Raw genomic sequence first — 25,187 nt, 5'->3', positions numbered from 1 at the left:
TGTAGCTTTTGAAGTATATTCCTCAAAAGTTGTAAGAGCCTTCTCAAGACTTCTGTTTCTGAAGTGAGCTCCTGCAGTTTCACAAAGACTGGGACAGAGCGCTGTGAAGCCAAACATGCAGCACTGTATCAGAGTTTGTAACATAATATAAAACAACACAAGTACCTTCTCAAGCAGGATGCTGACTGTGCTGTTTTCACGAGAAGTAACAATTGCAAAGTTTCGATCTTCATTGCCAGATTCAATAGTAAAATTTGTGTGGTAGAACTCAATTTCTTGATCTTCATCTGAAGCAGGAATAGTGGCAATCAGCATGCCGGGTTCTGCATCCTCCGGAATTATAAATGGCCCATACTGTAGGGAAAGAAATATATTTACATGTTTTAATACAAAGACACAACATGTTACAGAAATCCATTTCAAGAAATCTCAACACTTCCCTTACCCTTGCATTAGTGGCCAATCAAATCTTCTTCTCTAACACATCAACAGATCCACTATACATCCACTATACATGTTATTTTTAATATGCCTTTATTGAGATTACACTCAACATACAGAGACCAGTATGGTACAGCCAATACTGATACATACGTTAACAAAGGAAGCCCATTCCTTGGGGAGAGGATTCTGCATCACCACGGTTCTAGGAATCCAATCCCCTCCCTTCACATGTTGCAACTCTCATGTTTTGAACCATCTACCAATCATTATTCATAGTGCTGGATTAAAGCCTGTGGAGGCCATAGGCAGTTGGAATTACAGGCCCCCCTCACAAATTTTCTCCTAATACCTTATGGACCGGATTCTTTTATAAACTGACAGCTGCCAGAAGATGAGGTTTTAAGAGTCAAACTGTTATGTGAATCGGATGTCTCAGGTTTATGTACTGTAAGTTGTTAATGGTTACATTACGTTAATACAGTATTTTCTCTATAACTTATTTAGTGTAAAGTTTTCGTTTCTTTGAGTTGATTAATTTTTTCGATATCTTGAAGGCAATATTTAAGAAAGCTTGATTGTTATTTTCTTTCACGATCAAATCAATATTATTGTGATCCATTGTCGTGAGGCCCTTAAAAGGAGTAGGGCTCATAGGTCTGGTGGCCTGCTTTGCCTATTTGGCAAAATTCTACTGAGCGTTCAACAGTATTTCCTGCGCCCTAAACACATTTTAACGGTTATCAAAATAAAACGTCCAACTTCAATAATACTAAACAGCAGCCGTCGATAAGCAGTGGTCGTGCTATAGCCCCAGACATCCAGGCAGTGCTGGGGGTGAGGGAGGGGAGGGTGGAAATTGGGCATCCTCACCATACCACTAATCCCGTCCATACACATGGGAAACATCGACTCTGGAACAACAAGTTCCGGATTCACGAAAGCTGAACAACGACTTGCACGAACAACGACTTAGCCTGAACCACGTGCAAGTCGTTGATCAGAGGAGCTTCAAAACAGAAACAGGTAAAAGGGTTTCGTTTCTAGGGGTTTGGGGGGACATGTTAGTTAGTTAGTTTTTAGGGTTTGTATTTGTATAAAGAAATAAAATAAATGTGAGTGAGGGACTATGGACAGATGAGGGGCGCCGATCTGAATACAAAGTGAAGGTAAATAAAAATCTAACTGCTGCATTAAAACATAATTTAAGTGATCGCTTTAAACAAAATCAGTATTGCGTTCCTTTTAAAATATTTTTACAAGATGTTTCGGCGCAGTAGATGTCTCACTGTCACACAAGGTTAAGCTGCGTAAGCAGAAATTTAAGAATTTTTCTCTCCCATTACTCTAAGCCAGGGGTCTCCAACCTTTTCTGTAGTGAGAGCTACTTCTGATCAGTAAAAATCGCTGTGAGCTACTAAAGGCCGAGCAACTCGCGCATTTTTCTGAGACATCCCCCCACATCCAGCTTCATTGACTTTAAGCCTAATTATTTGTGTTCACCAGGGAAGACAAGGAAACACTTCCCCCATAGGATCACTAACCAAAGAAAAAATGTACAACCACCCACGGTACACATGTCATAGCTTGCAGTCCATGTAGGTAAGTGCTTCAGTGCCAAACATTGGATTATTTAGAGCTAGAATAGATAAAATGCTGCAACAGAAGGCCTCTCCTTACTTCATTATCAAATAAAGTAAAGTAAACAAAGGGAGAAAAGTTATGTTACAGGAAAATACATAAAACTTTTTGTCATGCTCGGTACTTTAAAACTTAAAACAGCAACAAATGGCCGGTATTTGGAAAGGTGGCAACCCTAGTTTCACTATAAAGCACTTCACTCAGTTCTATAACACATACTTCAACTCTGCAAAGTCCAGAAAACGCATAGCCATAGTTCTTCATTCTCTTCAGCACAGCAACATACTGTCTGCTAAGCCTTGCACCCTCTGCCCAGTCCTCTACTTCCAGAAATCCAACTCCAATCTCTTGGCAGCCTTTTATTTCATCAAAATCATAATTTGCAGTCTATTTTACAAGGGCTTACTTTGCAGTCTAGCTTTCACCCCTAACTCAATTATGTTCTCACACTTCGTCCTGCACTTCACAAATGCCAGCATTTTCTGCATCCTACACTAAGCACATCTCTATTTTCTCAAAAGCCATTCACTAACAGTACTGCCGTCCTCTGCCCACAATTTCTACATACCCCTAAGGCACACAGGTGTAAACCTCTTCAAAAAGGTTTTGAATGTGAGGGCATCAATCTGTCTGTGTACAATCCCAGCCATGGTGCTTCACCTGCTCAAAATGTTGAGGGCTGCCAGTGCATATTTGAATTTACTTTAATTTTCTTCATCTCAAAAACCATTCTGCTCTACCTGTTAATTTTTGGGTTTGCGCACCTCTAACAAAATGTCTGATGGGTCCCTACTCATCTGGAGCCTGTGCCTTACTGCAAAAGTAGGAGATTGGAAAGTAAAAATGTAGTTTCCCTTCTGACATTGTGAGGCATTAATTTTGCAGTCTGGACTTTAAAACGCAGAGAAGAACAAGACAAACACCCATCAAAGGGACTCCGTCTTTGACTGGTAGCAATGTCCTGTTTCTGCATGTTGACAAATGTTGTGTAGAAGAAGGGAAATATGCAAAGCAAGACGAAACTTCATGTTTCAAACAAATATTCATTCATTAATGTTGACAGTGCAAGTACATATTTTCGATGTACTGTTATATGTGGCCCCAGTTCAGGCGCGCAACACCCATTGGGCTCACCGGGCTTCAGCCCCCCCCCGTCGCCTCCTCTGCCCGGGCTAAGATTACACGCACTGAAATGGTGCAAGATAGCATCCGATCGGAGAATGATTTTTTTAATGCTTTCTGAGAGGCCCAGCAGCCCGAGCCAGCCAGCCTCTGCTTCAGTGAGTGACCTCCTGCCCCCACCTCTTGTTTTTCTTTACGGTGGCGCCGCGAGGTGAAATCCTTGCCTGAAGGCAGGGATTTCACCTAAGCACTTGATCGCTTGTGAGCATGGGGTGTGAAGTGCACAGCAGGGGGAAAGGGCTGGCCAGTTAAGGTGATGCTTTTCCTTTGTAAAGGAATTTCTGCTGGCGTCATAGCCCATGGGGTGCTGTCTGTGCACTTGTATAGATGTGTATTTCATACAAGTGCGCAGACAGCAACCCCTGGGCTATGACGCCAGCAGGAATTAATTTACAAAGGAAAAGCATCACCTGCACTGGCCATCCCTTTGCCCCTGCTGTCTGTGTACTTGGATGGAATTCACATCCAAGGCGCTGCTCACCAGATAAATGGTGAACAGGGCCATGGATCTTTCTATTTTCGCATCCAAGGGCACCAGGGAAGAAGCAGAGGAGGCCCAGGCAAGGAGAATCCAGGAGCCATTTGACCCCCACCTATCTACTCTGAGACCTTCGAGGGACTGGATGCCAGGACACAGTGCTGCTGATCAGCCAGCCTCCACAGTATAGTATCAGAGGAGCAGGCAGCAGTTTTTTATTTATGTAAGTCCCAGTAACTTTAATGCATTTTTCAGTACAGCATTATCTACTGCCTGCATGTCTAGGTTACTTTGAATGTTGTTCTTGACTTACATACATAGAAACGTCAAAGAGGACAGTCCCCTCCAAATATGCAAATGTAGTGTAAGTTTGTAGTGTTCATTTTTTTTTTGTGGTGGTAGTGGGTAATTTTAGAGTTCAGGGTGGGTGTGGGTTTTAGGGTGCCAGTGAGTACTTTTATGGTTCAGGGTGGGTTACGGATTGGGGTGCCAGGGGGTAATTTTAGGGTTCTGAGCGGGTATGGGTTTTGGGGTTCCAGGGGGCAATTTTAGGGTTCAAGGTGAGTATGGGTTTTGGGGTGCCAGGGGACATTTTAGGGTTCAGCGTGGGTATGTGTTTTGGTGTGCCAGGGGTAATTTTAGGGTTCAGGGCAGGTGTGGGTTTTGGGATGTCAGGGGGCTATTTTAGGGTTCAGGGTGGGTATGGGTTATGGGGTGCCAGGGAACATTTTAGGGTTCAGCGTGGGTATGTGTTTTGGTGTGCCAGGGGTCATTTTAGGGTTCAGGGCAGGTGTGGGTTTTGGGGTGTCAGGGGGGCAATTTTAGGGTTTAGGGTGGGTATGGGTTATGGGGTTTCAGGGGGGAATTATGGTTCAGGGTTGGTATGGGTTATGGGATGCCGGGGGGAATTTATGGTTCAGCATGGGTATGGGTTTTGGGGTGCCAGGGGTAATTTTAAGGTTCAGGGTGGGTGTGGGTTTTGGGGTGCCATGGGATTAATTTTAGGGTTCAGCGTGGGTATGTGTTTTATAGTGCCAGGGGTAATTTTAGGGTTTAGGGCAGGTGTGGGTTTTGGAATGTCAGGGGGCTATTTTAGGGTTCAGGGTGGATATGGGTTATGGGGTGCCAGAGGGGAATGTATGGTTCAGCATGGGTATGGGTTTTGGGGTGCCTGGGGTAATTTTAAGGTTCAGAGTGGGTATGGGTTTTGGGGGGCAAGAGGGTAATTTATGGTTCAGCATGGGTATGGTTTCTGGGGTGCCAGGGGTAATTTTAGGGTTCAGGGCTGGTATGGGTTTTAGGGTGTGAGGGGGTTAATTTTAGGGTTCAGCGTGGGTATGTGTTTTGGTGTGCCAGGGGTAATTTTAAGATTCAGGGTGAGTATGGGTTTTGGGGGGCAAGGGTGTAATTTTAGGGATCACTGCGGGTATGGGTTTCGGGGTGCCAGGGGTAATTTTAGGGTTCAGGGTGGGTATGGGTTTTGGGGTGCCAGGGGTAATTTTAGGGTTCAGGGCGGGTATGGGTTTTGGGGCTCCAGGGGGTTGATTTTAGGGTTCAGGGTGGTAATGGATTTTGGGGTGCCAGGGGGTAATTTTAGGGTGTGGGGTGGGTATGGGTTTTGGGGTGCCGGGGGGGATAATTTTAGGAATCAGGATGGGTATGGGTTTTGGGGTGCCAGGGGTAATTTTAGGGTTCAGGGCGGGTATGGGTTTTAGGGTATGAGGGGGTTAATTTTAGGGTTCAGCGTGGGTATGTGTTTTGGTGTGCCAGGGGTAATTTTAGGATTCAGGGTGAGTATGGGTTTTGGGGGGCAAGGGTGTAATTTTAGGGATCACTGCGGGTATGGGTTTTGGGGTGCCAGGGGTAATTTTAGGGTTCAGGGTGGGTATGGGGTTTGGGGTGCCAGGGGTAATTTTAGGGTTCAGGGCGGGTATGGGTTTTGGGGCTCCAGGGGGGTGATTTTAGGGTTCAGGGTGGTAATGGGTTTAGGGTTCCCAGGGGGTAATTTTAGGGTGTGGGGTGGGTAAGGGTTTTGGGGTGCCTGGGGGGGGGGTAATTTTAGGGATCAGGATGGGTATGGGTTTTGGGGTACCAGGTGTAATTTTAGGGTTCAGGGCGGGTATGGGTTTTAGGGTGTGAGGGGGTTAATTTTAGGGTTCAGCGTGGGTATGTGTTTTGGTGTGCTAGTGGTAATTTTAAGATTCAGGGTGAGTATGGGTTTGGGGGGCAAGGGTGTAATTTTAGGGATCACTGCGGGTATGGGTTTTGGGGTGCCAGGGGTAATTTTAGGGTTCAGGTGGGTATGGGTTTTAGGGTGCCAGGGGTAATTTTAGGGTTCAGGGTGGGTATGGGTTTTAGGGTGTCAGGGGGTAATTTCAGAGTTCAGGGTGGTAATGGGTTTTAGGGTGCCAGGAGTAATTTTGGGGTTCAGTGTGGGTATGGGTTTTGGGTTAATTTTAGGGTTCAGGGTAGGTATAGGCTTTGGGGTGCCAGGGGGGCAATTTTAGGGTTGGTATGAGTTGAAGGGTTGTAGGGTTTTAAGGAAATGTGGATGGGTGTGTGTGTGTGTGTGTGTATATATATATATATATATATATATATATATATATATATATATATATATATATATATATATATATATATATATATATATATATATATATATATACATGTTACAAAAAAAATAACCCATTTACAGGGATATATAAACCTATATACATATATATGTAGCGTTTATACTGTAACATAGTTATATTTTAAAACAAACTTTCACCACGCATATACTTTTGTTGTAAAGGCATATGCGTGGTAAGAGTTTGTATTGTAATGGTATTGTGTTGTAACAGCACTTGAGTTGTTGAGTTATTACAACCGCGTTGCAAAGACATGCATTGTGATGGCATGTTGTCATACATTTGTGCGATGCTGAGCACTTATCCATGCATGTAGCAGGTTACACCTAGTGGGTGTGTGGTTGGAAGAGTGTTGTCTTTATTTAAGCCTCTGTGAAAAGCATCTCCATGTAGTTCATGATGAATACCAAGGTGCAGTTATTGAGCCATGGGAATCCGTGCTTAGTCGTGTGATTTGATGAGGAAGTGTGCAAGATAGGAGACCATTTCTATAATATATTTTATGCTGGCAGCTCTTATTAGCTCTGCAGGTCCCTTTATAATGCTGGTGGTTTATTTCTTGTGTTCTGGATCCTGGCTCCTGCTTATGATGGGGGGAAGCAGTAGATGGTTCAATCTGATCTTATGGATCCACAAGAGTTAGCAGAACTAATATATGTCATAGTCTGGTAACTTCTTATCTAGTACTACAGACCTGCACATTACGTAATAATCTAAAATTAAATTTAGTTCCGGATTACCTTTCTAAAAATAATAGTTGCACGATTATAGACTCAAATTACTTGCCCAGTTTGTGATTAATTTTTCAACCCAAAATAGCTGCAGACACCTCTCAGTAACTTTAATTTCGGGTGCCAAGAAGTTTCCGCTAGCAGGTGCTCTTCGGTTTCAATGAGTTTCAGATTATTGATGAGGCCCAACACACACACTTTTTTTAAGCACGTCCAAAGTATGTTGATTGGCTCTTCGAATGTGAGATTTTCCTGCAGGTAATGCAGTGTATCAAAAATGCATGTCAAGCAGAACATAATATCCACATTTGGTAAACACACTTTTCAATGAACTCTGTAACCTGCTGGTACATCGGGTAGGTGTGTGTTATACTATCTGCTATCCTTTCATCCATCAATCCAACCATCCATCCTTTCTGATTTCAATTTACTCTGCCAACCTTACACCGATCCTTTTAGCCACCATCTCAGATATCTATTTACTCTACCATCCCTTCACCAACGCATCCATCCTCTCACATTTAGATTTACTAAACTTTCACCCTTGTATCCATCCATTCTGATTTCCTTTTACGCTGCCATAATTTTACCCATTTAAATGGGATTTACCTAACTTACACAAAGGCCACTTTTTGTGGTTTTGCGTGGTTTAGTAACTCCAGAGTATTGAGCTGCCTTGAGTTACCTTGCGTTGGGAAGTTGTTCCATGGGTGGAGCTAGGGCATTCCCACACATCTGTCTATGGATTTTGACACAATGCCACAGTTACTTCGGCCAGTACACCTGGGAATGCTTCCAAATGGTGCGCCGCCCAGGCGTTACGAGGAGAATTATCTTTATTTATCCTTGTTGCTTCCTTTTTCCATGTGAGCTGCATTCAGGTATCCCTTCCTTCACAGAAAAATTCTTGCTCATAACGCAGGCACCGTTGCACCATGATGTCTGCATTGGCACTATGCAGCACCAGTTGAGGGAGACAGCAGAAATGTGTCATATTTTTGTAAATATGGCACATTTCTGCTCTCTGCCTTTGATGCAAAACAGCACAACATGTTCCCTTGCCAAGTTGTGGTGCATGAAAGCTTAGTAAATCTGGGCTTAAATATTTGTGAGGCCTGTTCTTTCTGTAGGTAAGCGTACATTGAAAGCATAGAGGGCAGAAATCTTTGCGTCAACCATTAGAAACTGTAATCTTATAATTATGTATCCAGGTGGTTTTGCATAATTGTTTGGGGCTGATTTGCATTGGACATTTTCATATTATAAGAAATTCCAGCCATTTCATTGAAGTTTTAGACATGTGGTAAGTGTGTGGTATCATAATGGTACAGAAAATCAGGCTACTTATAGCTTGCTTCTTTAAAGAGTTTTAGGATAATTTAGAGAGGTACTGGGTGTTTAACTTGTATTTCTTGGCTTTTTAATGTTGGTTTATTGTACAAAATTACAGTATTCTTTCCCCCGTAGTTTTGTAATAATTAAGTAAGTGACCTGAGGGCCTTTTTTATATTTCACTAGAGATCGCTATCCGCATACAGCAGGATGCTGAACACCAGAGGCTTTGGACCACAAAATGTTAAGCGGCGAAAGATAGAGGATTTTTTCACTCGTCGGCCAGCCGCTCAAGACCCTTTGACAGCATGTTCTAATTCAGGCGAAGAACCTGCCCTGCCAGCTTCCGGCTACACTCCTGAAGAACATTCAGCATTTCTTCATTCTGAGTCTCCTGCATATACAACCACTGGTATGCCAGCTACTAGTAGTCCATGTTTGGAAAAGTCGAAGAGTTCATCCATCTTAGATATAGGAGTATGTATAGATGTTTCAAGACTCAGCACAGTTTCATCATCAATCCCAGATGATTTACGCTACCAACTTTTGCACTCTTCCTGGACGCCAGAGACATCATACAAGTTTCCAGTTGTTCAAGAGGGAAATCAAGCACGTCGCTTTCAACATGAATGGTTGAAAACCTATCGCCCATGGCTTGCCTACAGTGCTAAACTTGAGGGGGCCTTATGCAAGATGTGTATACTCTTTGCCCGTAAAGAAGTTGGAAGAGGTTCTCATCAAGCTGTGGGGAAATTAGTGCTTCGGCCCATAACAAAATGGAAACATGCTCAAAGTGATTTTCGTTTCCATGCTTCTTCCTTGTATCACAAAGAGAGTATGACAGCGGCAGCTGACTTCTCATCTGTTTTTGAAGGAAAGTCTGTTGCTGTTACAACTATGATCGAGAGCAACTGGAAGAAAACTATTTTGGAAAACAGAAAACGACTTGTGCCAATAGTGGAATCAGTACTCCATTGTGCAAAACAGGGTATAGCTCTTCGAGGACACAGAGACAGTGGACAACCTATTACTTCAAAGGAACCCGAAGAGAATGATGGCAATTTCCGTGCTGCTCTGCGCCTACGACTTCAAGCTGGTGATGAAGTTCTGGCATGGCATCTGGCAACGTGTCCCTCTAATGCAACTTATACAAGTTGGAAGATTCAGAATGAGATCATCTCTGCTTGCAACATTCTAATGAGAAATAGAGTGGTGGAGCGCGCAAACAATGCAAGATTTTTTGCCATTTTAGCAGATGGAACAACTGACAGTTCCACTATCGAGCAACTTGTTCTAGTAATTCGTTTTATAGAAGGTACATCTGTATATGAAGAGTTCCTTGGCTTCGAAGAGCTTCAGGACGGAACAGGGGTTGAAATTGGAAAGAAAATTCTCACTTCCTTAGAAACATATGGCCTGAATTTAGATTGTATACGTGGGCAAGCATACGATGGTTGTGCTGCAATGAAAAGTTCTGTTAAAGGTGCACAGGCGCAAGTTTTAGAGCGTGTGCCAAAGGCATTTTATGTACATTGTGGAAGTCATTCACTGAATCTTGTGATTGGACATTCATGTGAAATACGTCAAATCCGTAATTGTCTTTCAACACTTAAAGAAGTGTCTAATTTTGTAAGAGGCTCTGTGAAAAGGATGGCTGTCCTAAAGGCAAAATTTGCTACTTTGCCAGATACAAAAATGAAACTGTTAAGTGGTTTATGTGAGACACGGTGGGTTGAAAGGAATGCATCGGTTGTTCGTTTTGTTGATATGTACCCAGCTGTGGTTGACTCTTTGCTTGAGATCTCGGATTGGCAAGATCACAATGCCTCTTCCAAGGCTGAGCAATTTCTCGCAGCTGTTCAGTCCCATAACTTCATTGTTGCATTACACATCCTGGCACGATTTTCTGGGCTACTGCTTCCTGTTTCAGCTGCACTCCAAAATCCTAATACAGATCTGTTGGAGTGCATAGGACAGATTGAAACAGTCAAGCAGGTGATTCAAGAAAGCAGAGACAAAGCTGAAGAAGCATTTAATGAGATTTTCGTTAAAGCCCAAACCACAGCAGGGGAACCTCAGACAATGCCACGCCTTACTGGCAGGCAGACACAACGGGCCAATTACAAGACTAGTGATCCTGAAGCCTACTTTAGGATTTCAATATTTTTACCTTTTATAGACAATTTATTGTATGAATTGTCAGAAAGATTCAGCCAGCATGTGAAAAAGGCCTGTACAATGCAGTATCTGGTACCAAGATTTGTCACCCAAGAGTCTTTTAAAAATTTGAAGGATGCTCTTGACATATATGAGGACGATTTACCTGGTACACGCGAGGATCTTAAAAATGAATATGACATGTGGGTAATGACATGGCTGAAGGTACCTATTGAGGAAAGGCCATGGAATATAATGGATACCTTAACTCATGCTCACATTGACTTCTATCCCAACATATACTGCCTGCTAAAATTATTTGCCACTTTGCCAGTGACAACCGCATCCCCAGAAAGGTGCTTCAGTTGTCTTTGCAGACTGAAAACCTATCTTCGGTCAACAATGGGGCAAGAACGACTCTCTGGACTTGCAATGATAAACATTTCACGTGCACATTGTCCTCCTATAGAAGCAATTGTTAATGAACTGGCGAAAAAGGGTCGTCGCCTTGAAATGGCATTGTGAAAATTGGTTATAATGTATTCCTAAAGTGCTTTTTAGTAAAATATATTAAATTGGCCTTTTAATTCAGTACATTCTGTTCCTTTTTCATAAGACAATAGCATATAAATGCATCAAATTAACAAAAATGTGTGCTTTAATTGTTGTCCAGTTTCAAATGCAGAATTCACCACATTTTTTTCTCGGCTTGACCTGAGCATTAACCGATCCCGATTATCTGCCATTTTAGCTCCGCCCCATTGATTAACATTAGCCACGCCCCTTCACCTGCCATGTTAGCCCCCCCCGAAATTAAGACCTAGTTGCGCCCCTGCGGGGCCAGTCTGACCTTCGTTTTCAAATTGCCCCACAGTTAAATTACAAAAATGAAGCTCAGTGCATTTGAGGCCCTTTGATTGCAACATCCGCTGCCACCGCATTTTACTATTGAAGAAAATGTAAAGCGCGGTGGCTGCCGACGATCCTTGCATGCTCTGAGCAGCTTTCACTGTCAACTTCAGGCAAATATATATCGTGGTGTAGTAATCAGTGAAAACTTTCACTGATTACTATCCCACGCTATATATTTGCCTTTGCATGACAGTCAAAGAGTTTTAGTGCTGGCAAGGATATAAAGCGCCGTAGCTGCCCAGTTCATGTAAAGACTTCTAATTTGAATGTTGGCTGCCACTGCGCTTTATTACTTAAGCAAGATGTAAAGCGCGGTTGCAGCCCATGTTAAAATTAAAGTTCCTTGCATGCACGGAGCTGCTTTCAGTGACTACAGCACGCAGGCAAATGAAAGTGTAGTGAAGTCAGTGAAAGCGGCTCCGTGCATGCAAGGACCTTGCATTTTAGCACCGGCTGCCACAGCGGTAGCAGCCCAGTGCCTGCAAGGACCTTTGATCTTAACGTCGCCTGCCAACGCGCTTTATTTTTGAATGCAGATCTAAAGCGCGGTGGGAGCGACGTTCAAAGCAAAGGGCCTTGCTTGCATGGAGTTAATTTTAACAAGTCACTATGCTGCTGCTCGGCCATGGGCCATCTTACCTTGTAGTTACTCTGGGAGGATCAAATGGGGAATACGAAGCGCGATGCCAGCCTGGAAAAGAGGTGACGCATGACTTCAGGAAGCGTGACTTCAGGAAGAACGTCACGTTCTTCAGCCCACCCCGCCCCAGCTAAGCTCACTTTAGCCAATCTGAGCAGCTGGTTTGGGTCAGGGCGGGCAAGGGCTGATTGCAATGAAAGAGAATGATGGAATACAAAATAAAATGCAAATTCACGTCTTAATAATGAGATAGGAGGCACGAGCTACTCCCAGGGGGTCGGCGAGCTACCGGTAGCTCGCGATCGACCGGTTGGAGACACCTGCTCTAAGCAGATTTACCGACCATACTTTTTAATTTAATTTCTACGTATTTTTAAGGAGAAACCCATTTCAGGAAAGCTTCACATCCCACATCCTTTACTGCTTCTTGATCTTTAACGCATTAAATAAACTCCTAAGGCAAACTTTCACAGGAAGTATTACCGATCACAGGACACAGGTTATTTTTCATTTTTGAAGTGTTTGGTGTGGTTCATAAAAGCGCTTGTTGTCCAGTTTCCCTCCGTAGCCAATGTAGTAGCTCTATGCAAAAATTTACTTTAAAAAAATAAAACTTTAAGGTAGGGACAGGTGACTGCTTTTTTATTTTTTTTAATAAATAATCTGCTTTAATGTGCTTCAATATTACTGACAACTGCAAGAACAAGTGGTTAGCTACTCGGCGCTTGCAACATGCTCTTCTTCTTTAAGATTATCTGCACGAGAGGCTGCGGAGTTTGCCTACACACATTGTTTTGGTGAATAGTATTGCTCTATAGTTCCTAAAGTCCTATGGACATGTGTAATCCACTGACTAGTCCTACAATTACAGTTATATGTGTAGTAGCCCTGTGAGAATTCTCAGGGTTGCTTCAGGCCTGAGTGACGTATGCGAGCAAAAGTGGGGCAGTACTCCAAGGATGATTCGGACTCTTGTTCTACACTCAGGGCCTCCGAGACTTCAGGGTATTCCCCTCCACCCTATTGTACACTCCTGATCCTCAAGGGGAGACTTAGCAGGAGTCTTTGACAGTCCAAGGTGTATCAGTGAGGTAACACTTCCACTAAGCTTGAGTTAAAAGGGGCCCTAGTAACCGCACAACCTACTTCCTTTCCTGGACACCATGGATAGAATCGGGCAGCAAGTACCACTATAGCTTGAGGACTTTTTGCACCCCGCTGAATGTACAAATCAAGTGCTCCTTGGGTTGTGGACAATCTGGCAGGGGAAGCTGGTAGCCTCTTTCTGCCATGTTCTAAGTCAGTCTCAAGTATGTGCTTTTAGTTCACACAGATGTTCCTCCAAAAAATGCACAAATCAACATATACAAAAGTGTGGTTTGGCTGCCTAGAATAGCAGCTGTAAGTTGAGCTGGCTCCACGCCGCCAACCTCAGAGCCTTCACCACCCTGCCAACAGCGCAGTCTAATCCTACTATGCTGCTCTCCTGGAAATAGGGGGAAGAGCTGCAGACGCTGTGGATGCCTGGACAGCGGCTTGGGGCTCCTTGGAGTAGCCACGACAAGAAGAGGGCTGGTGGAGCACTCAGTCCTGGTGAGCGAGGTGAGACTGGTCCTCCTACTATTGGTCTGATTCTCAGACAGCTGGGCTGGGCCTGAGTGCTGCATGTGGCATCCTAGCGGGTGGGTCTGGACACAGGGGACTGAGCCAGAGGCCCCAACTGGAAACAATAGACTGTGGAGCACCCCTGAGTGGAGGGCAGGTCCTGGGCCCAACAGAGACCTGGGGAGTGGAGAGGAAGCTGCAACTGGTTGGTGGACCTGGAGTCACAGCCAACCCTCCAGCTCACTGACATCGACTACCTGTGGTCCAGTAGACAGTGCAGGAGACTCCAGCAAGTGAGTTTGGCCAAACTTACCTGTGACTAACTTTCATTTGCTCTGGAGTTGCAGAATCCTGAGTCTTACCGGCTCCAATGAAGAATCCCCGCCTACATCCCTCAGTGTGGAAGGGGCTATTCTGCGGTGGTGGATCCTCAACCCCTGGGGCACAGCCGCCCTCTTTTTACGTTCTTCCCTTCAAGATGCCTGATGGTTCACTCTGTGGCATCTTTCTTTTCTGCACCTGACGTGGGCAATGTAAGAGTCGCAGTGACCCCTACAGCCCGCTACCGCGATGTGTGGGCCTAGTGCTTTACATCAAGACTGGCAGTGTTGCTCGTGCTGCCCCACTTTAACGCAGCACCAGCCTCCCACCATGGAAAAGGATAAAATGCCCTAATCCAACAAACACCGCATGCTGGACAAGTTCTCCCACACCACCAAGGGGACAACAGATTGATTGCAGGGTGATGGGAGCAGCCCTGGCAACGAGGACCCTGACACCACTAAAATCCCTGCAGGCATTGCCTAATTGCACGACACCCTCAAAGCCAACATTGGAATGGTCAGTACCAATCTTACACTACTCTGACGGGATATATTAGCAGAAACCGAAGTCCGAGTTTCGGACATGGAAGACATGGTGACCGACATGCAGCAAATTTAAGAGACTAACTTCGACAACTAAATAACTAGCAGTGTACATGGTGGATTCAGAAGGGAGGGCCTGAAGGATTGCACTCTGTATTGTATGCTTCCCTGAGGACTGCAGTGGATCCTTCTTTGAAAAATTCCTTTATCAATGGATGTGCTCGATCTTGCTGACAGATGCCCTCTCGCCCTGTGTTTTTGTTTGAGCGGGCCCACTGGTCTTTTGGCTCAAAGGCATCCTCCGGGGGCCCCCCTCCCACCATGGTAGTTCACTTACTGAACTATGTAGACAGATACGAGATCCTCCGTCACTCGAGATCCCTGGCGGCTGTAATATTTCAATCTCAAGAAACTTTGATCTATACCAAACTGGTCCAAAATCAACACAAATCCTTCATCACCGCTAAAAAGAGATTGTGAGGCCTAAATATCCAATACATGCTGCTGTATCCTGCTAAACTCAAAGTCCTATACAGAGACAAATCCCTCTTCTTCGACTCCTCCAAAGATATCTTTTAGTGGACAAATGCGACAGTCCACGTCCTTCTGCACACACCACCAACAAGAGACTCAAGGCGCTCTCCTAAGAGACTTTTACGTCCCCCCCCTCCCACCCTCCCACAGCAATCACCAACTGAGGGCATAGGGAGGGCCGCTCCTGATCTTCCTGGTGTGACAGGGGTGACAATCTTGAAGTCCAGTGGGAGATAGATGAGACATGCTGCCATATCATCTATGACTTTTCTTAAAATCTCCTAGTAAGAAGACCACTGCACTGTCATTCATCCAATACGAACCAAGAGATTTAGGGTGTGGCATGAGAAGCATGCTTTCCTGCCCCCCTTTGCAACTCGTGATCCACCTACTACACCATCACAGTTACTAACTCGGTTTGTGGGCACTGATATTAGTTCTTTTGAGAAAGGGACATATTGGGGCCCAATGCCTGAGATGTCTGCTTGGCATTGTGGGTTAATCTGCCCCACAACAGATACTTCACTATTTGGAGGAATAGGGAGGGAAGCAGTGGCTCCAAGCTCTGTTTGATGTTTTCTGAAGTTGGCACACCGGAGATTCGTGATGGCTGACACTGCGCGCCCCCCCCCCCCCCCCCACAACACTTCCCTTCCTAGATTACCCCAAACACTAATGCAACCCTGCATGCCTGGATTAACCTCATGTCCTGGAATATATATGGCCTATTAGATCAAATTAAAAGGACCATGATCCTACGCAGTGCAAAACAGCACCACGCTGATATTCCACTTCTCCAGGAGACCTACCTACTGGGGAACAAAACCCCCTTTCTGGCCCAATATGGCTACAAACAGATAGATCACTCCTGGATTTGTGAGGGGAGCCTGGGGCATAGCCATACTGTTAAATGGCCAAAGTCCACCTCTGGTTTGAGGTTCAAAAGTTATGGTTTGACTAAAGGTGCAGATACATAGCCACGGCAGGCCTCTTACATGGTGAATCACTATCATCACTTAACATCTATGCCCCACCTCTCCTAATGTCTTCCTTCAAAGAGATAATTACTAAACTGGTAGGGGAACTACCAGTAGGCCACCTCGTGCTGGGAGGGGACTGAAACGGGTTGGTGGATGACTCTCTTGATCGACCACACACGCATGGGGGTGTGGGTACTGGCAATCCCTACTAGCTACATTCTTAGAGGCACTGGGCCTCTTCAACACCTCGCATTGGTTTAATCGAGATGAGCAAATATATTCTTACTGCTCTGAGGCACATGGCACCCTTTCCCGTCTAAATTACTTATTTATTCCTAAGACAGATGCACACAGACTTCTAGATGCACTAATCCTACCCTGAATTCTCCCTGACCACTCCTTATTGATGATCACCCTGAGAACCGGCTACCAGAGGACTCCCTCAAATTGGAGACTATCTGCCAGGTCCCGCTGCAACACTGTATCCACCTCACACATAGGAGACTCGATAGACACATATTTTACTTCCAAACGAAAATGTATCACCTACCCTAGCAATTTATTGAAACCCCTTTTGGCTACCCTTCAAGGAGAGATCACTAATTATTTGAATGTGAAGCAGCATCAGAAATGGCAGACAACCCGAGACCTGGAAATGCAGATCCAATACTTAGAACTACAGTATAAACATCCCTACTTAGAAACTGCATAACTACATAAACCACATCCAAATACAATTGCAACAGACACCTCAAACCTGCTTACCCATACAGGACACAAAATTAGTGGGGAAAAAGTGATTGCCCGCCACCTCGCACAGTACTACACCGGGACATACACCCACAAAGACACCCTATCCGAGACTTTGATTCACAGTTTTTAAGTGATGTGGGATTTTCATCCTGATCCTTTCTTAATTTGGTGACATTTACTAACACTAGTACATATGCACCGCATTCCGGTGGGAGGTTAATGCGGGCAGGAACTTGTCTAGGTGTTTTTGGAATGGGTTGGGTCGAGATAGGGTTGCTTGTTGAAGTTGCAGGGTGACCTGTGGTGCTTACATTTGGAGGTTTAGTATTAGGGATGGTATTGGTGCCAGGGTCCTTCCTTTTGTGTGTCGGTGCGCTATTGGTGTGCGATGTTGCTGCTTTTTGTTTAGTAGTTGGACCATTGGCCAGTGCGACAGGTGCAACTTTGTGTGCGTTATTTGGGATAGTTGAAGGTGCTTGTGGAATATTTGTTTTGGAGCCTGCTATTTTGGTGGTGTTGCTGTTATTTGTACTTGTTGCAGGACCTTCCTTTAGGAAATTCTTAAGAGGGCTACTCAATTCAGCTAGTTGTTTTTCTATTCGAGTAAGCCTATTTTCAATGGGGGATAAATAAATGCTTAATAGTTCCCCCAGTCTTTCCAGCAGAGGGTCGTATGCCTTATCTGTGTTATCATTAGTATCCATTGTTCTACCCTGCTGAATCATTTCACTTTCATCCCCCTGAGATATTACCGTAACCCTGGTCGTGTTGTGGTTAGGGACAGAATTGGTATTTTTCCCAGATTTCCTATGTGCCCGGCCATGTTTCCTGACCATGGTGACCCGGGGCTTTGGTGCATGTGATTTCTGTTTTTGAACTGCCCCCTCTCGCCTACCTCTCACTTGCCTGGTGTTATCAGCAGATTTTACTTTGGGAGAGGGGTTGATGGGTAAATCAGGGGTTTTTTCCAAGTCTGTGCTAATATCGGTGTCTGAATCTAACAGGGGAATGGAGGCTGAGAGGTTAACCTGGCTGGGGATGGTGCGAATGTCAGCACATACGTCAAGTAGGGGTCTGATGTTATTAGGCATAGCTTGTGCAGGTGTAGTGGCGGTGGCAATAAGGCCAAGTGAGGAACGTTTGGCATGCGCCAGATCTTGTGATACCCTGCGTTCTAAAAGGCTAATGCCCTGATTGATGGCATCATTGGCCTTCGTTATAAAAAGGTCAATGGGGCCAGTCACAGTGGCAGCTGTTCTGCTGCGGGTGCCCCTTGGAGACATGCTGACAGTTGCTTATCCTTATTCAGAGAAATGGGTTGCTACGCGGAACAACAGACACAATTGTCATTGACACCTAGCAAAAAAGGCAGTTAGTCCCAACAGTGTTTTCTGTATCCACAGTTCCCGAATGGAGGTTGCCCGATGTTGCCCAATGGGCCAAAAGAAAGTACCTTAAAGAAATGGCGATAGGGGGTGGCCCCGTCCCGTCCTCCTCGTGCCTCTGAGGGCCACAGAGGGCCCGCCCTTGTCCCGGGCTTCTCCCGCGCGCGACTCGCGTGGCGAGTGGGGTGTCAGCCGTTTTCTAGCGCCTCCTGGCGCTCCTGGCGCGTCACGGGCGCGCTGTCCCTGAGGCTGCTGGGGAGTGTGGTCCGGTAAGCTGTTCTGCCGGTCCGCTCCCGCCACCGCCTCCGTGTATGTCAAGCCGTTTCCCTCACGGCACCGCCCGATGGCGTCTCGCGCTACAGAAAAAGCTCCTGGTGTTCATCTTGGACCTACCCCTCTGAAACCTCTCAGCTTCTGAGAGGAGATTGCTGGAGGTAGAGCTCACAGGTAAAGAACTCGCCAGCGCTTTGAGCCCGCTTTCATCTGGTAAACCGTCAGGCCACAATGGTTTCCGGAGAAAATTCTTTAAGCTAGTCATGCACGAATTGAGCGAACCCCTCAGTGAGGTCCTGAAGGAAGCAGTCGACAACATTCTAGCACCCGAGACTTTCGGATACCCATCGTGCTAGATGAACCCTCATCTCACAGAGACCCACACACATATGTTCCTCTTACTGCCTATCTCACTTCTAAATACTTAAGTCAAGATCATTGTCAAGGCACTGGCCAACAGATTGGCCAGAGTCATCCACTCCCTGGTACACATACATCAAGCTCCTCTACACTGGCCTGACTTCACAGGTCAGGTTAGGCAAAGAGACGTCTGAGCCATTTCCCATTGAAAGAGGCACATGGCAGGGATGCCCACTATTTCCCCTTTTGTTGGTCATTGCTTTAGAACCCCTGGTAGAATGGCTTCAAATTGACACACAGGTGACAGGCTTTAAATTGGGACCTGGCCTTTCCAATAGAACTGCCTTATATGCAGACATTGCAATTATCTTTTTGACCGACCCTAAAACTTTGGGCCAACAAGTGCTCCAAATCCTCCAAATATTTAGAGATATTTATGGCCTAACCTTACGCTTGAATAAATCAGAGGTCCTTCCCATCTCTCCCCCTATACAGGCTCTGGGTTGAGCAACAGGCATACCAGCAGCTTCGCAAAGCATCAAATATCTTGGGGTGCACATTGCAACTGATGTGACAACTGCCTGGATGCTGAATATCCAATTGCTACTAGGCAGCAGCAGATGTCAAGGGCTAGTCCACACTCCCACTAACTCTCATGGGGCCCTCAGCCATTTTCATAATGGTCTCACTCCCTACTTTGTGTACTAATTGAAGAATTACCTGTACACACTCCGCACGCCCTTTTTTCGGAAGATCCACTCCATGCTTTGTAATTTTCTATGGGAGCAATGCCTCCCCCAAATAGCTCTCGCTGATTGCTTCAAGTACACCTACAAAGGGGGAATCTCAGTCGCTGAAGCACAAAGCACAACATCCCAGTTAGTGGTCATTACTAAATGGCTATATGATACACAAGGCAACCCAGCCTATGCTCTAGAAAAATGGGCGCTCCAAGAGGCAACTCTTCGTCGAATGTTCTATGGGGGGAAATTCTGCAGTCAATCCCCCCGGTGACAGTGGTCATCATTGAAATGTGGAAAGCTCCCTGACAGCCATAGGTTGGGACAAGAAGCTCACAGGTCAGAACCACCAAAAGAGGGATCTACCCTTAGTTAGGTGGCACTGGAAGGTTCCGCTAATGGGATACCATTGGCAACTCCACCCTTGGGGTTCTACTGGAGTGCACTCTACTCAAAACTTATCAGACGCTACAGACAGAATCCACCCTGCATCCCAGTCAGCTCTATTGATATTAACAATTAAGGCACACTCACACTATGCATCACTGGGCTGGGTGAGCTTCCAGAACACAACCCCTTGGAAGCCAAACGGCTTATGAAGGAACTAGGGCCCAAACAATATCACAAGTTTATCACTCCATGGTATGCCATGCACCTGACATTTTCACAGCACTTCGAATGGCCGTGCGAACAAGATGTAGGAACCCTCGAAGATGAGGACTGGACGGAGGCTAGGGCAGCTTGATGGGTGCGGACCCTCATCCTTCTTTAGTGAAACCATCTGACCAGCATTCCTCTGGAAGACATCCATGATTTCAATGTCTCTAAACGCCCTCCAATGAGAACCAGGGGCTTATCTCTGCATTATGTACGTAGGGAGGTGGTACCCTCAGCCTCTAAAATCTGTTCCTCTCGTTCTGCTAATCAAGTGTCAAACAGATGCCTCTCAGTTATTGCTCATCACTCTTCAGCTACAGAATAGTTTGTCTTTAAACATGTACAATGCACCATCCTCAGTGCCATTTCTAATTGTCCTAAATCAGCGACAGGAGATAGTTCTGCTTTCGGCATGTACAATAACAACATTATCACCAACCCAGAGACTAAGAGAAAATGTCACCACCAGAAACAATTAGGCAAAGACTAATCTAAAGGTCAGTTAAACCTAAGACCTACAATGGGTCCCTCCTCTGAGTGTTTTTTGTATGCAGTCACTGTGACACTGAAATCACCAGCAGAAAATGAGCTTATTGACAGTACCAGATAAAGACAAGCTGCTGTGGCTGCTAAAATGTATGAAATAGCCTTGAACGTGGAAGAGATGGCAAAGAAAGCCTTGAAAATATTACTACCAAAAGAGTCTGAAGTATTTCAGTGACCTGGATGTCTTTCAGTGCCATCTATCCTAAGACGAAAAGATGATTCTATTCTGGTATTAAGCAAAGTAATGCATGTACTGAATAGAATCAATTCAAGATCTGTACGTCCTTAGACAACAAAATTCAGTTAAAACTGGGACCAAGCAATTCTGTGATAAAACGGATAATATATAACAAGCAATGGCAAAACCAACAGGTATTGCCTATGCAAAAGTTATTGGCTTTGCCAATATGTTTTAGCCATGTGGTACACCAGCAAAGCTAAAAGTTAGTGGCGTGGAGTGAAGTGCCGTAAAGTTGAATGTTGTAGAGTAGAGTGGGGTGTTATGAAGTGGCATAGAGAGTCGTGGAGTGGTCCAGAGTAGAGTTCAGTAGAGTGAAGTGGAGTTTCATGGGGTGGCGTAGAGTGGAGGGGCATATTGTTGTGGAGAGTGGCATTGAGTGTCGTAAAGTAGAATGTTGTGCAGTAGAGTAGGGTGTTATGCAGTGGTGTAGAGAGTGGTGGTGTGGAGTAAAGTTGAGTAGCATGGAGTGAAGTGGAGTGATGGGGAGGGGTGGAGTGATATTATGTTGTGGGATGTCGTGGAGGGAGCATAGTATTGTAGAGTGGAAGGGCATAGAGTGGAGTAGAGTGTTGTAGAGTTGAATGGAGTAGACTGTCAGAGTGTCATAGAGTGGAGTGGCATACAGTTTTGTGGAATGGCATATGGCAGAGCAGATTGGTCTAGAGGGTGCTGTGTAGAGTGGAGTAGAGTGTTATAGAGTAGTGTGGTGTACAGCAAAGAAAATTGTCATAGAGTGGAGCGGCATAGAGTGGAGTAGAGTGGAATGGCATGGTATGGAGTGGTGGAGAATAGAGTAAAGTGTTGTAGAGGGAAGTGGCATTGAGTCTCAAAGTGGAGTGGCATAGAGTAACATAGAGTGGAGGAGCATAGAGTGGAGTACTGAAGTGGCATAGAGTGGAATGGAGTAGAGTGGAATAGTGTGTCATAAAATAGAGTGAAGTTTGGAACTGGGTGGAGGTAGTTGTGTAGAGTGGCATAGAGTGGAATAGAGTGTCATAGAGTGAAGTAGAGTTTAATGGAGGAGAGCATCATAGAGTGGAGTGTTGTAGAGAGGATTAGAGCTGCCTAGAGTGACACAGCTTAAAGTACAGTGGTGCAGACTAGGTTGGCATACAGTGCAGTGACGTAGAGCGCATTGGTTTTGAATAAAGTGTTACAGAGTGATTTGGCATAGAATGCAGTGCCATTGAGTAGTGTGGCATAGAGTAGAGTGGTGCAGAGGTGAGTGGTGGAGAGTAGAGTAGAGGGGAATGGTGCACTGCAGAGTGCAGTAGGGTAGAGTGGAGGCGTGCAAGGTGGAGTGACGCAGTGTGGTGTAGAGTGCAGTGGCATACAGTACAGTTGTGCAGAGTAGAATAGAGTGGCATTGAGCGCAGTGATGTAGAGTGCAATGGTGTAGAGCGGCATATTGTGCAGTGGCATAGAGTTCAGTGGCAGAGAGGGCAGTCCTGCAGAGTAGAGTATCTTAGAGTGCAGTGGTGTAGAGTGCATTGGCATAGACTGCAGTGACGGAGAGTAGAGTGTTGCAGAGTAGAGTGTTGTAGAGAGCAGTGACATAGAGTACAGCGGTGCAGAGTAAAATAGAGCGGCATAGAGTTCAGTGACATGGAGCACAATGGCGTAGAGTGGTGTAGCATGGAGTAGCATAGAGTGCAGTGGCTTAGAGTGTTGCAGAGAATAGTGGGGTAGAGTGCAATGGTACAGCGTACTTGGCGTAGAGTGTAGTGTTTTTGAGTAAAGTGATGTAGAGTGAATTGGGTAGACTCGGAGTGCAATGGCTTAAAGTAGAGTGACATAGAGTGCAGTGGCATAGAGTAGAGTGGTGCAAAGTAAAGTGGCATAGAGAGTAGTGGTGCAGAGTACAGTGGTGCAGAGTGGAATAGAGTGACATATAGTTCAGTGGCTTAGATTGCAGTGGCTTAGAGTACAATGGCATAGAGTGCATTGGTGTAGGGTGCAGTGATTTAGAGTGCTGTGGCATAGAGAGGAGCGGCATAGAGGGGAATAGTGCAGAGTGGAAAACAGTGGCACGGAGTGCAGTGGCACAGAGTAGATTGTTTCAGAGTAGAGTGAAGTGGTGTAGAGTGCAGTGGCACAGAGTAGATTGTTTCAGAGTAGATTGAAGTGGCTTACAGTGCAGTGGCATAGAGTAGAGGGGTGTAGAGTGGAATGGTGCATGGTAGAATGAAGTTACATAGTGTTGAGTGATGCAGAGTAGAGTGAGATAGAATGTAGTGGCATAGGATGCATTGGTATAGAGTGGCATAGAGAACAGGGGTTCAGAGCAGACTGCAGTGGCGTAGAGTGCAGTGGCATAGAGTAGAGTGGCACAGACTTCAGTGGCAGAGAGTGCAGTGTTGAAGAGTAGACTCTCGTAGAGTGCAATGGTGTATAGTACAGTGGCGTAGAGTGCAGTGGCATATAGTGGTACAGCGTAGAGTAGAGTGGCACAGAGTGGAGTGGTGCAGTGTACATTGCAGTAGCATAGAGTGGAGTGGTGAAGAGTAGAGTGTAGTGGGTTAAAGTGCAGTATACATGGTGTGGTAGCACAGTGCCCTTACAGACAACACATCTTCAATTGAAGTGACCATTACATTTGCACACAATACAGTTTTACTGATAATAGTATACAGCGCACAAAATATAATGTGTGGAAATGTCACCACCTAGTGTAGTAATATGTTTGATGGTATTTAAATATTTGTTTCTCCACACTTCAGATTTACCCTCAGTACCCATGCCAGTAGCACGATTGTCACATAAAACCTCTCACTTTGAAGTCAGAGAAAGTAAAATAAACAAGCTTCCTCAGAAGATGGAGCCTGACATTTGACACTGGACGATGATTTTCTTTCAGCAACCTGAGAAAAGGTGGGAATAGTTAAACAAGACCAGGGTTACAACTCAGTAAAGTCATAACACACTATTGTCTTTAAATCTGGTGCTAATGACAGACAACTATTCAATAGGACTCTCATTTTTCACATAGAAAACTAACTGCCATATACTTCACCTTACGCAGATCATCACTGCAAAATACGCAGGAGTAAACAAAAATATACACATAGCTGTATAGAACTCTACACAAACAGAAAACCAAACAAATAAATAATCGATGGATTTTCTATTTACACCGAGGTAACAAAGTTGAAAAGATGACTCAAAAAGAGCAAAGCTCAAAAAAGTGGAGGCAATTTTGCGACTACATAAAATCCCAAGAGAAATGCAGCCTCAGGTCAGGCAATGTTCCGCGGTTTAGCAGTATGGAGTTTAATGTATATTTCCCTGCATATTCACAAGAAAATGGATATGTAAATCCTTTTTGAAAATAGTGATGAACACAGGTAGCAAAAGTAGCAGAAATGGATCCATGTAGGATTCTTCTCTTTAATCTATACTGCAGCTCCTTCAGATATAGCAGACCACATTCAAAGCTCCTATTTGGCAGGCATCTACACAGAGGGCCAGTTCTTGATCTTAGAAAGGATATTAAATGGACCAGAGACCCAGAACAAACAAAATGAATACTACAAAATACCCTGAATGCCACTGGGGGAATTCCAATGTAAAACCTTAATCTGTTTAAAAGTTCAATCGAACCACATATCAAAAAGGAAAGTCATCGAGCAATATTTTCAGTGGCGTTGCTTATTTGACATTACGCAGAACAATGTTCATTTTATTTATTTTACTCATTTATATAATGAATATATTTATTTGTACCGCTCACTACCACCACAGGCATCATTTCACCAGGATCAAAAAAGAAAAGATGCAATCACAATGCTAAAAACAGAGATAAAACGACTAGTGACCAGTTGATGATATAACAAATCGATCCCTGAAGTTTTTTTTGTTTTATATAGCGCGAACTAGACCCGAAGATATCAGGTATCAGAGCACTTTACATGAGCACCAGTTTCATTACAGATGGACACATATTTTTTTTGGTTAGGCACGGGGAGATAAAGTGATTTGCCCAGAATCACAGGATGTTAAGCGTCGTTGCCGAGACTCAAACCTGGTTTCCCAGCTTCGAGGTCGACTGTTTTAGCCGTAAGGCTAGTATCAGGTATAGGTCAACTGCGGTTCATAAATTT

General features: G+C 44.9%; 1 protein-coding gene across 1 annotated transcript in view; it reads right to left on the bottom strand.

The window, feature by feature from the left end:
* The window catches only part of CDH16 (cadherin 16), a 777,195-nt gene that overhangs the window by 355,904 nt on the left and 396,104 nt on the right, over positions 1-25,187 (bottom strand). Inside the window, exon 12 of the mRNA XM_086947729.1 lies at positions 166-354. Within this exon, the coding sequence (XP_086803855.1) occupies positions 166-354 (189 nt within the window). The remainder of the gene's footprint in view (positions 1-165; positions 355-25,187) is intronic.

Source organism: Lissotriton vulgaris, chromosome 12 (assembly GCF_964263255.1).
Source record: "Lissotriton vulgaris chromosome 12, aLisVul1.2, whole genome shotgun sequence".
In the NCBI taxonomy this organism is placed as follows: domain Eukaryota; kingdom Metazoa; phylum Chordata; class Amphibia; order Caudata; family Salamandridae; genus Lissotriton; species Lissotriton vulgaris.
This window is presented reverse-complemented; position numbering and strand designations above follow the sequence as displayed.